At 29.2% G+C, this 16750-nt stretch overlaps 2 protein-coding genes across 2 annotated transcripts; one reads left to right on the forward strand and one right to left on the reverse strand.

The window, feature by feature from the left end:
• Nucleotides 1-290: 290 nt before the first annotated feature.
• Nucleotides 291-1926, forward strand: LOC123294898 (nucleoside diphosphate kinase). Its single transcript, XM_044876086.1, has 2 exons — nucleotides 291-529; nucleotides 1472-1926. The coding sequence occupies exons 1-2, from the start codon at nucleotides 356-358 to the stop codon at nucleotides 1805-1807; spliced, it is 510 nt and encodes a 169-aa protein (XP_044732021.1). The 5' UTR covers nucleotides 291-355; the 3' UTR covers nucleotides 1808-1926.
• Nucleotides 1927-3567: 1641 nt separating this feature from the next.
• LOC123295551 (nitric oxide synthase-interacting protein homolog) lies at nucleotides 3568-5399 on the reverse strand. The gene is made up of 5 exons (XM_044876939.1): nucleotides 5100-5399; nucleotides 4693-5020; nucleotides 4438-4625; nucleotides 3736-3844; nucleotides 3568-3669 (listed from the first exon to the last, which is right to left on the reverse strand). The coding sequence occupies exons 1-5, from the start codon at nucleotides 5273-5275 to the stop codon at nucleotides 3598-3600; spliced, it is 873 nt and encodes a 290-aa protein (XP_044732874.1). The 5' UTR covers nucleotides 5276-5399; the 3' UTR covers nucleotides 3568-3597.
• Nucleotides 5400-16750: the final 11351 nt, after the last annotated feature.

Genomic DNA, 16750 nt, shown 5'->3' on the forward strand with positions numbered 1-16750 from the left:
CATTTTAATTTATCTGCGCCTGTTTATGCGCATGATACTACGATCATATTAAAATCATTAAAATACAAATTCTTTTATTTTATGCCTATTTATTTAATTCTATCATCTAAATTTATAATTAAATTCTAAATTAATTAGTAAGCGTATTTGTTAATTTTGTTACTAATGCCAATTTTATAAACTGAAATAAAATAATTTAGCCGAGAAATGGGTACGAGATTAAAGATATATTCATCCATTAATACCCCCTCTTTAACTTATCTTGCGTCAGAGACCGGTGAATTTGATTGTAGAACTAAAGTTAATTTTCAAACTTTTCCTCTTTCATTCCAAGTTGGGATCACCTTATCGTCGTATGATCTGTACTTTATTAGCATTTTATTCTTTATTTTCAAGATCAATGGCGGAAGCACGAGAAAGAACTTTTATTATGATCAAACCAGACGGTGTCCAACGTGGACTCGTCGGTAAGATTATTAAACGATTTGAACAAAAAGGATTTAAACTTGTAGCATTGAAATTTATGTGGGTATGTAATATTTATTCTAAATATGTTTTTAATAACGTGACAATTTACGCCATGTTTTTTTTACAAACTTGTTACTTTGGATTTACACGTTCCGTTTCAATATTTTGCATAAATTTTAGACTTTGCTTTCTTGAGCTATGGTATTTAGTAAACGTAGATTTTCTTTATTATCTTATAAAATTATTGTCTAAAAGTATACTTTAATAGGTAATCATTTTTTAAGTTGCAAAAATAATTAGTCAAAAGTCACATGTTACCGATTCATCTTTGTTAATAAATGCCATAGCCATACTTAATTATTAAAGCTACATTTTTTTGCACTTAAAATTTATTTCGTTCCATAAAAATTGAAATTATAGCTTGGCCATTTCCAAAATACATTATACAATTAATTATAATTACAACAGAAATGCAAAAATTTTTTTCCTTAAATAAATAATAAATTTTTATTCAATGACCTATTCGCACCGTGCGTGAGTTTTTTTTGGAGGCGTTTCCATGGTAACGACGAACAATACTTTAATTATAGAATTGTATGGATGCATATATGTATGGATTGCATTTATGAGTTACTTTGAAAATTTAATATTATTGTCTCACAAATTTAAATAAATAATTATGACAATTTACATTTGAAAAATAATATTTGTGCAATTTGATATCTTATTTTCACAATTTTTAATGCATTAAGTTTAATTAATTAGTGTTTTTCAATAATTTTAATTTGACATTTTCTATAACAGTAACATGTAAAGAATTGCAAATTAGTCATAACAGCCTCCTTTATCGCCAAAATTTTTCACTGGAAGCGCTGGCATCGATTTTATTGTCCCTACCATGACTACGCACACAACGAATATAATAAATATCATGACGTATTTGATCTTTAAAGGGTTTCAAAGAAAACAACAAGAGTATTAAATATTATTTTTATATTTTCAGCCTTCTGAAGAATTATTAAAAAAACATTATGCTGATTTAGCTGGTAAACCATTTTTCCCCGGTTTAGTTAAATATATGAGCAGTGGACCAGTTGTACCAATGGTATGGGAAGGTTTAAATGTTGTTAAAACAGGACGTGTTTTATTAGGTGCTACAAATCCAGCTGACTCAGCCCCAGGTACAATTCGTGGTGATTTATGTATTCAAGTAGGTCGTAATATATGCCATGGATCAGATGCCGTGGAATCGGCAAAGAAAGAAATTGATTTATGGTTTACTGAAAAAGAAGTAGTTTCATGGCAACAAGCTAATAACGCATGGGTTTATGAAGATTAGGAATGAAGTACCTATTTTAATTCTAAATGAAAGAAGTAATTGTTTTCCAGTGCATTGCTTTTACACATACCTTTTACACTCGAAAAGAAACCGTTAAATAAATTATTAAAAACTAAAAATGTTGTTTTATTTTTTCAAGAAATTTCAAATAGTTGTTACAGGTTAAAGGCATACGACAACCATCAGATATTTTAGTCAGAGAAACATGACCAGCCACTTGAAGCACTCCTGTGGAAATACGTAGGTATCCACACATTATCAAAATCTCTGTCAAAAAATGCTTAAAAAAAGGTCTCTTAGTTTCTTAAAAATATGACATTTTTGTAGAATTATTATTTATCACAAAAAAAAATTACATAATACCTATGGAAGTGTTAAAGAGTAAACAAACTTTGTTTTGATACCTACTTATTTTGTTATTCGACTTAACATGTTTACTACAAGAGTAACAAATCTTATATTCTCGGTATTTAGTCTTGGCTTAGAACGTATTATTTTACGTTGACGGTGTAGGGGTGAATAAATTCCCAATCTAGCATTGCGTTCAAGAGCTTAGAACAAAAAAATTTTTGATAAATATCGTCTTCTAGTTCTTAAATATCTAAATTATTCATAATTAAAAAAATTTAATTGCACATTTTTTGTGAAAAAATAAGTGATGGGTTTTTGGGTCAAAAATTGATATCAAAATAGCAAAATTTTTATTTTCCTTTTTACAGATTTTGGACTGGCTTTAGATTTTGCGTTGCATAAAGATTTTAAAGTCGAAGAGTCAAATATATTTTTCAGAATTGCGAAAACCGAATTGTAAAACCACGTTTTGACGAATACGAGTTTTATGTTTTACAGTAAAACTTATTCAGTCAATATACTTACCTATTTCTGAAACATTTAAACAAGCCAAATAATTATTCATAATCTTCTTCCTGCCCCAGTTGCTGTTCTAAATAGCTTTTTTTAATTTTTTGGAAGTTATTGCAATTTGCAATTGCGAGCGCTAATAAATAGTTTTTTACTTACAATTTATTATAATTTTTAGAGTTTATTCTAAAAACATATATAAATGAGTGCTTTCCGGCGCTGATTAAAATTTCTAATAGCGGTTACCTTAGACACTTTTGTGCTAAAAGAATACAATACGGATGCTGTGATAACTAAAACTTCGTTGAAGATTTTCTTTAAATGTACAAGTGAAGTATGCGCTCTACATTTCGTTCCACGGAATCTGGTTCGAGAGTCTCGTGAGTAAAGCAATCGACGAAGGTAATGTTTAGATAAAAAAATCGATATCTTCGTAGACAATAGTAGAAAAATTTCTGTAATATATCACCTAGCTTCGAATAAATAAAAGTTCATCGATTTTCATAACTCATCGACTACAAACATATCTAATTAGAAAATTATTTTACTTGCTAAATTTTACAAGATAAAATTTTACTCAGCCGCCAAATTAAATACGTAGACGGACTTTAATATAGTAAATTTTACAGCGTTTATAAAACTCATTTAGAGGCTTTCAAGCGAATATTTTGCCGTAGGTATAAAAAATCTTAAAAAGCTGTATTATTGTTGATTGATCAAAAACAAGTTTCGAAAATTACATCATCGTTAGAAAATTGACGATAATATAATATTCAACTATTGAAAATTCATTTGGTGTTCATTTATAATAGGATGGAAGTGGAGGAAAATTAAGGTAAATGCTAATGTTATTGTATACAGAAATTTTTATTTCTATAGAAAAAAATTATTAAATCCACTTAAAATTAAGTTTAAAAAAAAAATAATACCTATGCTTGCAATACAGGTCTATAATGCTTTCCTTCAAGATTGTCATTTGCGGTTGCATATCCGGTTCCTCCCTAAAATTGAAAAGAAAAAAATTACATGTCATTTAAATTGCACTTAAATCATGTTCGCTAACTCACCCGTTGAAGAACTATGATATCCTTTTCTGTTAGTTTTTGTCCATTTAATGGATGTAACCAATCTTTTTTAATTAATTTTTCGACACATTCTAACGTTACAACATCGCCGCTAAAAAATTCGTAGATATTATAAATTAGAAGTTATTATAACTAAAAATATTGTAATGATATGAAATATATCAAGATATACTAAGTCTAGTCCCAAGTTTGTAAAGCTTAAAAATATTGATGCTACAAACTAAATTTTGTGTTCATAAAATCAAATAATAGGTCCATTCCCGGTTGTCTTTCCGCCCGTCAACACGATTTAAACTGTATATCACGTGACCTAAAACGTGGGTAAGTCCTGCTGTGATGTCATGGCGGTATGAATTATAGACCATCAGTTAGTTCAGTGTAGACAGCTGGGTATAATATATACATAGATAATAAGTATGTATTTATATTTATTATAATCAGATGTCTATGAATATATCTGTCAAACTTATTTGTGTTGTTTCGTATAGTGATACCCATATTACGTCATCAAATTGGATACTCGCGTTTTTTATAGTTTAAAAAAGGTTTAAAATTTAATTTAAGTTTTTGACAAGAAAGCGTGTGTATTTTTCCGAAATAAATTTTTGGTGGCTTTTTATTAGCAAAATCAACATTTTGAAGTACTTTTTCAAAAATAATAGAATACCCTATTTATAAACTTACGTTGGTTTCAAAACAGCACAAGGAACGGAATTACTTAAGATATCGTGTGTAACAGCACACATATAGCGATTTTTCTTAGTTATCATAGACTTTTTATCATCTGGATCTTTCACTAAAGTAAATTTCACTTCTATCAGATCTTTAGCTTTTATAGGTTTACCAGTTACAGGACAAGGTATAACATTTTCCTAAAATAATTTCAATTTTAAATTAAAAACACAATTAAACAAATACAAATGATGTATTATTAATTACTGGTTTTTTTAAAGTAGATGATGCAGCTTGTGGTGTTTTGGATGGAATCCAAAAGCTAGGTAATTCCTTGTCCTTACCATTGGCCATATTTGAAATGGATGTCGATTCTTCTGAGCCACTTGGTAAATTTTTTGTTGTTACTATATTTTGTTCAGTTTTCAAGAATTTTGCTATTTTTTCTGATGTTTCAGCAGCTACAGATTCAGATTTTTCATTTTCTTCTTTTTGCTTTTGTCGTTCATATTCTTTTAGTTTTCTACTATATTCATTTTTCTTTTCTACAATATATGTGTATATTGCTTCTTTATCAAAAAGAACACCATCTTTTCTGTAGGAACAAAGAACAATAATGTTAATTTTGAGCCAGAAATGTACAGAAGATAGAACAAAAATCATTTTTAACTTACGTCACTACAGGAATACGGCATGGTTGTAAAGTTAAAGAACAGCAATCAAAATCTTTTACAGAATCTTTGCCTACTCTTTGACTACTTGTTCCATACCCTGAAGCAGCCGCATCTTTCTTTTTTTCGTGGTATGTATAAACAGCTCCTGCTGTACAATTTCTTGCATGTCTTGTCATATTAACAAATTTTTTTTCGTTTTCGTATTATTAAATGTTTATTCAATATTTGTTTAGTAAATATGGGTTAAGTAAATTGAAGACATTTAAAATATTTGACAATTCACTGTTGTAATCGATAAGTCAGTCACCTCGGAATAGGTTTGTGTCATTTTAGTTACATTATGATAATATAGATGGCAATATCAACAGAATTTACTTTTTTTAAAAGGATTTTTCAAAATTCCAGATTTTATTTAGTTTTTCCCAGATTTCCAGTTTTGTTTGGAAATGCTTTTATGAACGACAAAATTTAATCCAAATTGATAATTTTTTTGAAGCCCACTAAGTTTGGGTCATTCTTTTCAGCTGCGATGTCAGTTTTTCGCTTGATTTCATTTATGTGCTTAATACTAGGACCAGGACTCCACATTCTTGGAACCTATTAGAGCTAGAATAATTTTGATCACAAATTTGAAAAGTATGACCCAAATTTAGTAGGATTACATACTTGGTTTATCAAAATTGGATAAAATTTGGATGTGATAGAGCAAAATTAAATTTTTTAGATTCTGATGACGTCATAAAGTTAAAAAATTCGAATTTTTTGATAACACAGGCAAATTTGATTCGATCTAATTGGGATTTTTTTTGAAACCAACTAATTTTGGGTAATTCTTTTCAGCTGCGATTAGAGCTAGAATAATTTTGATCACAAATTTGAAAAGTATGACCCAAATTTAGTAGGATTACATACTTGGTTTATCAAAATTGGATAAAATTTGGATGTGATAGAGTAAAATTAAATTTTTTGGATTCTAATGACGTCATCAAGTTAAAAAATCCGATTTTATCTCTTTTAAGCTTTTTATCTCTCAAAAACTACCTGAGTGCAACAAAAAATGTATACATTTTCAAAGTGGCAAGAAAATAAAAATTTTGAACGAAAAACTAAACTGAAATAAAAATTTGTTAATCGGGTGAGATTATAACAAATTAAATCGCTCATAGCTTTTATTCGTACTTAAATTTTTTTATGATTGGATAAATTAAATTTTAAATTTGTTTATATCAATAACTAGAGTTTTTTTTAATCAAATTCTAAATTTGTGGATATGTATAGGTATTTTGATTATCTTTTCAAGAGTTAAATTGATATAAGTATGCCAATATTGAAATGTAATATCAATATGACGTAGGTCCCTGGGTTGTATATAAAGGCTATACAATATTATAAACGTTTTTATCAAACTAATAAAATGATCAACAAAAAACTTGTGGTACAAGAAATTCAAATAACATTCATGAGATTCATATAAATTATGCGAACTCATTATACTTGTAGGTTTAACGTCAAGGTACACTTTGGCAACTTTTTTTAGAAAGCAAATAAATGCGAGCGGCTGGTTTCAAAAGTAGCTTCTTAAAATTTCTTCGACCTAGAAAATTTTGAAGAAGTTGCATTAATTTTTTTTTTTTGCCACAAATTCATATATATGTAAGTGAAAGAATAATTCATCTAAAGTATATTTAAGTAATTTTTATACCTTGCATATATGTAATATGCAAGGTATATTAAGTTTAGTCCCAAGTTTGTAACGTTTAGTAAATACTGATGCTACGCACAAAATTTTGATATAGGTGTTCATAGAATCACCTAATTGGTCCATTTCAAGTTGTCTGTCCGTCTGTCTGTCAACACGATAACTCAAAAACGAAAAGAGATATCATGATGAAATTTTTAACGTACTCAGCACGTAGGTCGAGTTCGTAAATGAGCAATATAGGTCAATTGGGTCTTGGGTCCGTAGGACCGATCTTGTAAACTGTTAGAGATGGAACAAAAGTTCAAATGACTGTTTACCGGAGAGGGCGCAAATTGTATAGTATGTATTATATGGGAATATCAGTTATGTATGTTTGACATGTATGTATGTGTAATGTTATAGTAAAATCAACACTGTCTATGCAATGGTATTTCAACAATTAACTCAGTCAATTGTTTGTTTTCACTTGTTTTTTAATAAATTTATAATTCCGTTTTTTTTTTTTATTAATTATATAAAAAAATAGTTATGTTTTTGAATATAAAACGGTAGTGACCTATTAACCTCCGTTGAGGCTGTGAGCCAAACGGTTTCTATGGAAAATTGCGTTATAATATAGGGAAAGCCAACTGAGAGACAATCATTATCCAAATGTAGTAGGATTACACACTCGGTTTATAAAAATTGGTTAAATTTGGATGTGATAAAGCAAAATAAAATTTTTTGGTTTCTGATGACGTCATAAGATTTAAAAATTTTATTTTTTTAATAACACAGACAAATATAATCCGATCTAATTGGAATTTTCTTTGAAACCCACTAATTTTGGGTCATACTTTTCAGCTATGATGTCAGTTATTGGCTAGCTGTCATAAATGTGCCTAATTCCGGGACTAGGACTCCACATTCTTGAAACCTATTAGAGCTAGGTTAATTTTGATCACAAATTTGAAAAGTATGTTTCAAATTTAGTAGGATTACATACTCGGTTTATCAAAATTGGATAAAATTTTGATGTGATAGAGCAAAATTAAATTTTTTGGTTTCTGATGACGTCATAAAGTTAAAAAATTCGATTTTTCTATAGCACAATTACTTTGTTTTTTAACGAAAAAATTTGGATTTTGGAGATTAATCAGTTCCTTATTCAAAATACCCCAGTCATTTAGGAGAGTAATGAGTTCCTTAAAAATATGTTTTACTTGAAAACGTAGAGAAAAATCAATACTTTAATTTGATGCATCATTATTTGAATAAATTAAAGAAGTTAATCCATTAAATGTACAGACACTTTAAGGTAAAAGACACGTTTATGGCTACCTTCCCATTTTTGCCTTTACTCTTTTGTTAAATAGTATCAGTATACGAATTTTCATCAAAATCGTTAGAGTCGATCCCGACATATATAAGGCGCAACTAAAATATTTGCCACCGGCGCTATGAACCCTCGTTACGGCCCTGCAAATAAGTGGGGATGATCGCGGTAATTTCCAATCTGGAAACAATTTTTTCTGTTTCTGAGGAATTTAGACATATTAATCTGTTTTATGCCTTAAATCACCTGCAGCTGCTAAGTGACTTGTAGTGCAGTAAGACTTTTACGTAAATACTCATGTTTCACATATTTATACATGAATGTTAAAAAAAAATCATCATATGAACAACAATAAATGAACAACGACGCCTGTGGAAAAATCCAGTGAACTGTTTTTACCTGTGGAGAATGAATAGATGGATACGATGCGATGATGATGATGATGATGATGATGATGTTGATGTTGTTCGTTCGTCTAGTAAAGAGGTGCATCGATTACGTTTTTGTATAGCTTCTACAGATAGGTAGATAGGTAGGTAGGTAGGTAGGTAGGTAGGTAGTTACCACAGGTAGGTATCTCAATAGATATTATATATTCTTGGTCCAAGGTCTCATAACAGTAACCAATACGTCATTGAACATCTAAAAATAAACAGGTAGAATGTGCGTAGTAAGCGTAAATCAAGAAAATATTTAAGAGGACGGGGCTTATCTTGGGAATTTTTTGAAAAACTAATAATTTTATACATTTGGTTTACGAGCCCTTTGTTTTACTTGAAAATAACACAAAATATGATTTATTTTGGTCTATTTTAAACCAATCTGAAACTAATCGTTCGATTTTCGTTTTTTTGAGTTAAAATTACCTACTTTAGACAAGTGAAAACAAACAATTGACTGAGTTAATTGTTGAAATACCATGTATAGAAAGCGTTGATTACTCTGTCGCATTACATATACATACATGTCCCTCATATATAACTAATATTCCCATATAATACATACTATACGATTTGCGCATAATTTGCGCTCTCACGGGTAAACAGTGATGAGTTTACGAAAAAATGTTTCAAACAAAAGTTGTTTATTTTTTTATAAGGAACAATTTTTACCTTTAAACTTTTGCTCTATCTCTAACTGTTTACAAGATGGGTCCTATGGATCTAAGACCCAATTGACGAACTGGATCACTTTTTACGTCCTGAGTACGCTTTAAAAATTTCAGCTTGATATCTTTTTTCCGTTTTTGAGTTATTGTGACGGACGAACAACCTAAAATGGGCTAATTAGATGATTCTATGAACACCTATACCAAATTTTTTTTCGTAGCATCAATATTTTTAAGCGTTACAAACTTGGGACTAAACTTAATATACTATGGATATTTCACATATACATGGTATAAAAATAATTTTTATTTCCTGTATATTCAATACCTGAATAATAAATAATACTTCAATACTAATCAAATAACTGTTTACAATTTTGTATAAATATGGTGGGAGCGCAAATAAATACCTAGTATATAGCACGTGTGATAGTATTCTTTATTTATATGCGTTTCCACCATTTATTGCATTTAATATTTTTTCTTAAATTTTCGATGTTCCGCTCGTACTTTCTTAAGTTTTCCTTTCATACAAACCTTTTCTTGGCAATAATTAACACAACAAAAAAAAGAATTATCGGAATTATTCCATACGTTCTCAAGTTATATCCTGATCAGAAGAAATAGTCATAAAGAAATAAAGAAAGAAATCTATCATAATTAGGATTTTTTTTAATGTTTTTTAAATACATAGTAGAAAATTTATGTTTAATTCTTAAATTATTTTGGCATGGTTGAAAAAATTTATTCGCATACATGTGACTTTTAATGAATAATAATTATAATAAATTATAAAAGTAGTACCGCAACCTGGTCCCTAACACCTAGGTGTGCACAAGTTCTGTGTACTTTCCTGGGTACAGACGAGAGCACATGTAGTTCTCTCTAGACAAAGTTGCTTCCTGGTGATAGATGGCATTATATACAAATGAAACTATTTTCTTGGTTCTCTGTCAAGATTGTAGCGATTGCTGTCGATAGAATCTTGTAGCACTTTTTACTAATAGCTGCACGTTTCTCCGATATACGTCAACGCCTTGTCTTCTAGATGCTGTGGATCCGATTACGGATAGAGTCCGATCTGGATAGAAAAGGCGTCCAGATCAAAGACCTACCCATTGTGGGCTTGAAATAGCTACCTTTTTTTCGAAATTGACAAAAATCCCTTTATCTGCTAAGTTTTAATGCCACTTCCACCGGTGTATTTTAGGATGATTCAGGTTGTTTTGTTGACGGTGATGGTAGCTTGGACTACTATTATATTAAATGTATATACGATGTTGGTGACGTCATTTTACCAACAAATCATTCGTTTTGTACACAAAATATCATGTGGTGATAGTGTTAAAGCTTTCACCGTTTAAAGCTTGTTTTGCCTATATATGATGATTCTATATACCTTCGAAAAATATGTTTATTTTTATGTGCTTACTATATGGAGTAGGTATCTACGTATATACCACGTATTGGTGGATATAAGTTTTAAAGCTGGATTCTTTGCATCTATCTATGGCACAAAATAATGCACGGGCTAAAAAGTATGAATACTTAATGTATTCAAACAAGTTTTGTAATTTATTGAACGAAAAATCTAACTGAGAAATGTATATAATGTAGTTTTTTATACCTAGAATGAAATAAATCCTTTCCAAAACTATTTTTAGGTATAAAGCTAGCGTATAACAAATTGTTTTTTATGCCTAGAATCAAAAAATCCTTTTCCAAAACTATTTTTGGGAAAGATTTGGGAAATGATAATCTGAACATATGAATCAGCTGATATTGTGAAGTTTACCGAGACTTTGCAAAGTTCGAGATGTACAAAAATAAGAAATTATATATAATTCGTGAATCTCCTTGCAGAAATGTGTCTCATTCGTGAAATCTGAATATTTACCCCAAATCTGAAGTCATATTTACCCCAGATAATAGTTTGTGAAAAAGTTTTATATATGCATTTATTCCCATATTATAATTATTGTTAATTTCTGGTAAGATAATTGCCAACAATAACTTTTAGAAAGTTTTATTTAATATACAAACATAATAAAAACAAGTAAAATAGTTAGTGGGAAGTTGCGCCAAGTACGTATCGTTCATGCATTTGTAGTAAAAATAAATATTGGTAAACTTTTACAGGATGTATAAGAAAAAATTAGCTGATTGCTATTAACATCTTTGAAAAGGAAATTAATTGTCTAAGAGCTATTAGACTCAACAAATCTTTTTTAACTACACTGTTTAATCGTTCCAACAAAGGAATGATATGTAACGGTGGATGGATAAGTAACTGAATGGTGAAGCTAGATATACTCACTGTCAGAAAAAATGCCACAGTTAAAACATTCTAAGCGTACTCATCATATGTTATGTTATAATAGTAACACTTAGAATGTTTTAAAACGAGCATTTTTTTCTGACATTGAGATACACTCATAAAATGAGAGAGAAATAAAACTTTTTCCATTAATAAAAATCAAGACCTCGCATAAATTATATGTAATTAACAATTCATATTATTGATCCACTGAACATTTAAGACTACTTCTTCTTTAAATTTCGTAACTTATTCTTTAAGAAAAAACAAGAATTAAAAAACAACACCCTTGCATTAAAAAACACACGTATGCATGTAGTTATACATATCTGTATTTGTATTTGCCTAAACACACATAGGCATATATTATACAAATGAATACATTTTCCAACTTTAATCTAGCTATAACATGAAATCCTGTCATTTTCATGATTTTAACTATCATTTGCCAAAATTTGAAAAAGTTTGACGGAAATGCAGATTAGATCTAATATGTGCAAGGTCTAAAAGACCTCAAACTATTTAGGATACTATTTTAATAACGAATCGAAGTTGTCATTCAGTTAAGTTGATGGAAAAGGGGTACCATAAACGATTAACCGATATCGTTTCGAGTTCTGGACATGTTTCTTTAAGCCTTTTTTGATAAACACATATGACATTTCTAAAATAAGGTAGAAATAAAAATTTTTTTGGTCTTCAGAAAGTAATGTTCAATGATATTGATTTTGAAAATGTAAAAAAGCTTTGCTATAATTTTATTTCATTTTCTCACTACAAATAAATTTTTATTTAATTTTCTTCTAATTTTCGCAGATCATTATGGGTAAGATAAACGTTGAGGTAGGAACGTGAGTTATTATTAAAAGTAAAAAATTACAATTATAAATAACTAAATATTATTTCTTTACAATAACACTATAAATTAAATGACGCTATGGGGTGTAAGTTTTTACATATATGTGTGGTGATTAAAACTCATTCCTATCTAAAAACATTATAAATGATTCCACCCAAATTTCCATCTCCGTTTGGAATTTAAATTTTGTACTATTTTGGAGCTAAAAACATATCAACATTTTTCCATGATTGACAACTAAAATTTCAAACTTTAGAAGAAAGTTTTTGGGTTCAGTTTCGGTTTTCGGTAAAAAAAGGTACATAAAAAAATTATTTTCAAATGTACATTCCAACAAACATTTCGATAAATGGGCTTTTTTAGAAATATAAGATACTTTTTTAGATACATTCCTTAGAAAAACTTATTTCAAGAAATCTAGTTTCACCACTTTCATTCCTTAATATTTTCAGATGGTGTTGGTATGAAATTAAGCAACATTAACCAGCAATTCAAAGCTACATACTATTTTTCAACTTTCATCTTCTATGGTTTTGGGGAAAATTTCTGGAAACTTTTTTGCGTTTTACAGCGACAAACATTTTTTTCGATTTCGTAATGTACGTATTCTGGAACGCTGCCTTCTTCCCCCAAATTTGAGGGTGGATTTCAATTTTTTTTAATCCTAACTCGATTACAATAATTTACATTAATCGTTTTTTGCAAGAACTGGAATAGAAGTTTAAAGGTAATAATATATGAATATATTTAAACTGCACACAGACAATCAATTTAAGACATTGCTTTTGAGCCTTGAGAACCATTATCAACTTGGAAACCGTACCTATTATTCCAAATTGAAACTACGTAAAAGCTAATTGAAATTTTTATAGTGCGCTCTTAAGAGTAATAGAGTTAGCAAAACAATAATATTGGGTTTTGGGCCCATGTGACCCATTTTCAGGTCAAAGTTTACTCTATATATTATAAATGTGAAAGCAAGGATGTTTGTTACGCTTTCACGCAAAAACTAGCGAATGGATTTGAATGAAACTGTACAAAAATATAGCTGATATATCAGAATAACACATGAGCTATAATTTATAAAGATATATTTTAAAAAAAATTAAATTTATTCTGACATTTTACTCCTCCATCTATGAGATTTATTTTGAACCATAAATTATAAATTTATAATAGTAAATGTCAGACAATTCATGGCTTTCTTTTCTTATATAAGTACTCAATGAATTATGACTATTTTACACTTAAAAAAAATTGAAAGTGCAAAAAATTTTTAGCTGCTTAAAGCAATTCCTTCGAGTGTTTTGGAAGGGGAATAAGTGAGATCAAGAGAGGTGGAGGCTATAAAGCGGTGGTTTTAACTTTTAAGCTCAGTGAAGTGGACGGGTATGAAGCTAGTATTTAATAAAAGACTTATCATGCAAAAAAAAATCATGCAAATACTTAATTGTCATTATAATTATATTTTAAAGTATAATTATATTTTAAAGTGAACATTGCAAAATAAAAATTAGTTTTTCTAATTATTTACAAATATGAGGTAGAGGCTAATAATAAAACGATTAGACATTATATAAAATAATGAAATTAACAATTTATAGATTTAAATTTTAAAATGAAGTATAAACTCTCTCGATAACAGTAAGTTAGTTTATACATTGAGTGAATGATTATGCTTAAACTTAACATGTGTGTACACAATTATAATCTAATATTATGTATATGCGTGATTTGCGTTTCAAAGTACATATATATGAATATATATCCACTTATATGTAGGTATAATAAATGTATGCTTGTGCTCTACCTATTAAACTATTATAAGATTTAATCGGGGAAATAGTTGATGTAAAAAGTAGGCCATTAAAAAATATTGTTATTGTTATTAAAATAGGATATACATATAATTCAAGAATCTAGGTAGTGATTGTACTGTTTATTATATATGTATTATTAAATAACACAAGTTTATTTGACAATTTTCTTGATAAGTATACAGCCGACGTATATTTTTTTAAGCTTATTTGCAAAAAGCCAAAAATTTTGTGTGTTTAGTTTTTAAGTAATCGCCTTATTAGCTCAGTTGGTTAAGGCGTAACCAATTCCGTACGCGATATGATTAGGGTAGCGGGTTCGATTTTCGCCGTCGCAACAAAATTAATTTAATTAATAGTTGTGATGGGCGTGTGGAATTCTTTGGTATATGCATGAAGGAAGTCCACTAAGCTTATATTAAAAAGAAAATTGAGGAGCTGACAAATGAAATTATCAGCGGAAAGGTGGTAAAACAAATATATGGTATCACAATGTGCTTTATTGCCGAAGTGTGTCCTACGTGGACAGCCAATGTACTTTATTTTGTATGAAAACACCAATAGATGTCAGGAAGAGTCATATTTTGCAGTTTATGTTTCAGTTTTTCCTAAAAACACTGATAAAACGACGTTTTTTAAAAATGAAATCTAGCTGTATACCTAATTTCATGAAAACCGTTGGAGCGATTTCCGATTTCCGTTTAAATATATAAGATAAGACAATATTTTCACTTATTCACATACTATTTACACAGGTTACAGGCATTTGCACAGGTTACAGGCACTGTGTGAAGGATAAATTATTATTATTTATTTACTTAAGAATTGAGGGAATAAATCAGAATAATTAAGTTTGCGGGACAAATGCCGTCCCACATTACCTTTATGCGAAATGCGAAAAAAAAATCAGAATTAATGAAAGCTCCCTCAAAATTCGGGACGGTTGTGCAGCCCTAGATATAATTATTACTTTTTTAAAGTAAGAGCTGATATAAAAAAGTTTAATAATTTTTGAGTATTTCTAAAAGTTATACATTAATAACAGGTTCGTTGTGTCTATTTTTGTTATCAAAACTTTTTCTTGATTCGGTAGCACTGAGATTTTTTATTTATGTGTGATTTAGAATTACACACACCTTATAAATATTTGAAAACAAGTAAAAAAGAGAACGGAACTTTTATGCACTTATTAATATTCAATGCGGAATGTCGAAATAATAAAGTTTTTACTTCGATAAACGGCAAAAGAAAAACTTTGTGAAATTCGGATAGTGTATATGTTTGGTATATTTATCTACGCATATTGTATTTTACATAATTTACGCGCTGTCAAACATTTCAAATAACTTTATGATAAAAAAAAATATTTTGTCGATAAATTACTTACCATGTTTTTTTTCTTTTGTGTTACCTTAACAATTCAACTGATCATGGTATTTGTTAAGTATCTAGTTGTTACTATTATGTAGGAGTCGGCATGTAATAGTGGTTTGTTATCATCTGCTAAGTTGAGTAGTTTCAAGTTAAAAAATGCTGTAAATGTCTTTACAATAGTTTCGAAAAAAATAGCCCCGCTGTTGTAATTATGAATTGGTTGGGTTAAGTTTGTTTTTCTTTGTTATACGAATCATTTTAGGTACTGACGATGCGATGATTGCGTTGTAATCGAAATATCGATATATAGCGAGATGTAACTCTATTGTATGTTTTTATACCATGCATAATATGCATATTTGTAATATGCAAGGTATACTAAGTTTAGTTCCAAGTTTGTAACGCTTAAAAATATTGATGCTAAGCAAACAATTTTGGTATAGGTGTTCATAAAATCATCTAATTAGTCCATTTCCCGTTGTCTGTCTGTCTGCCGTCTGTCGTCTGTCGTCTGTCGTCTGTCGCCTGTCGTCTGTCGTCTGCCGTCTGTCGTCTGTCGTCAGTCGTCTGTCTGTCTGTCTGTCTGTCTGTCATCACGATTACTCAAAAACGAAAAGAGATATCAAACTGAAATTTTTATAGCGTACTGAGGACGTAAAAAAGAGGTCAAGTTCGTAAATGAGCAATATAGGTCAATTGGGTCTTGGGTCTGTAAGACTCATCTTGTAAACCGTTAGAGATAGAACAAAAGTTTAAATGTAAAAAATATCCTTATAGAAAAATAAACAACTTTTGTTTGAAACATTTTTTCGTAAACATCACTCTTACCCGTGAGAGTGCAAATTATTCGTAAATTGTATAGTATGTAATTATGGGAATATCAGTTATGTATGTGTGACATGTATATATGTATAATGTGATAGAGTAATCAACACTGTCTATGCATGGTATTTCAACAAATAACTCAGTCAATTGTTTGTTTTTACTTGTTTAATTTTAATTTTAAATAAGAAGTCTTAAAATACAATTTTATTTCGAGTATCGTGATATTTATTTCAATAACTATATACTTGAGATGATTTTCCCAAATGATACCCACAAACATAACCTAAGGCAGTACACACGTTCCATTTTTTAAAATAAATTTAGTTTTTATTTT

The sequence above is a fragment of the Chrysoperla carnea genome, chromosome 3 (assembly GCF_905475395.1).
Source record: "Chrysoperla carnea chromosome 3, inChrCarn1.1, whole genome shotgun sequence".
NCBI lineage: Eukaryota > Metazoa > Arthropoda > Insecta > Neuroptera > Chrysopidae > Chrysoperla > Chrysoperla carnea.

What these genes read in the sequence shown, in the direction of transcription:
- LOC123294898 (XM_044876086.1), top strand. Translation starts at nt 356, where the DNA reads ATGATCTGTACTTTATTAGCATTTTATTCTTTATTTTCAAGATCAATG. An exon ending in TAGCATTGAAATTTATGTGG is followed by an intron (nt 530 to 1,471) that starts GTATGTAATATT and finishes TTATATTTTCAG; the next exon opens with CCTTCTGAAGAATTATTAAA.
- LOC123295551 (XM_044876939.1), bottom strand. Translation starts at nt 5,275, where the DNA reads ATGACAAGACATGCAAGAAATTGTACAGCAGGAGCTGTTTATACATAC. An exon ending in CATCTACTTTAAAAAAACCA is followed by an intron (nt 4,626 to 4,692) that starts GTAATTAATAAT and finishes AAATTATTTTAG; the next exon opens with GAAAATGTTATACCTTGTCC. An exon ending in TGTGCTGTTTTGAAACCAAC is followed by an intron (nt 3,845 to 4,437) that starts GTAAGTTTATAA and finishes CGAATTTTTTAG; the next exon opens with CGGCGATGTTGTAACGTTAG.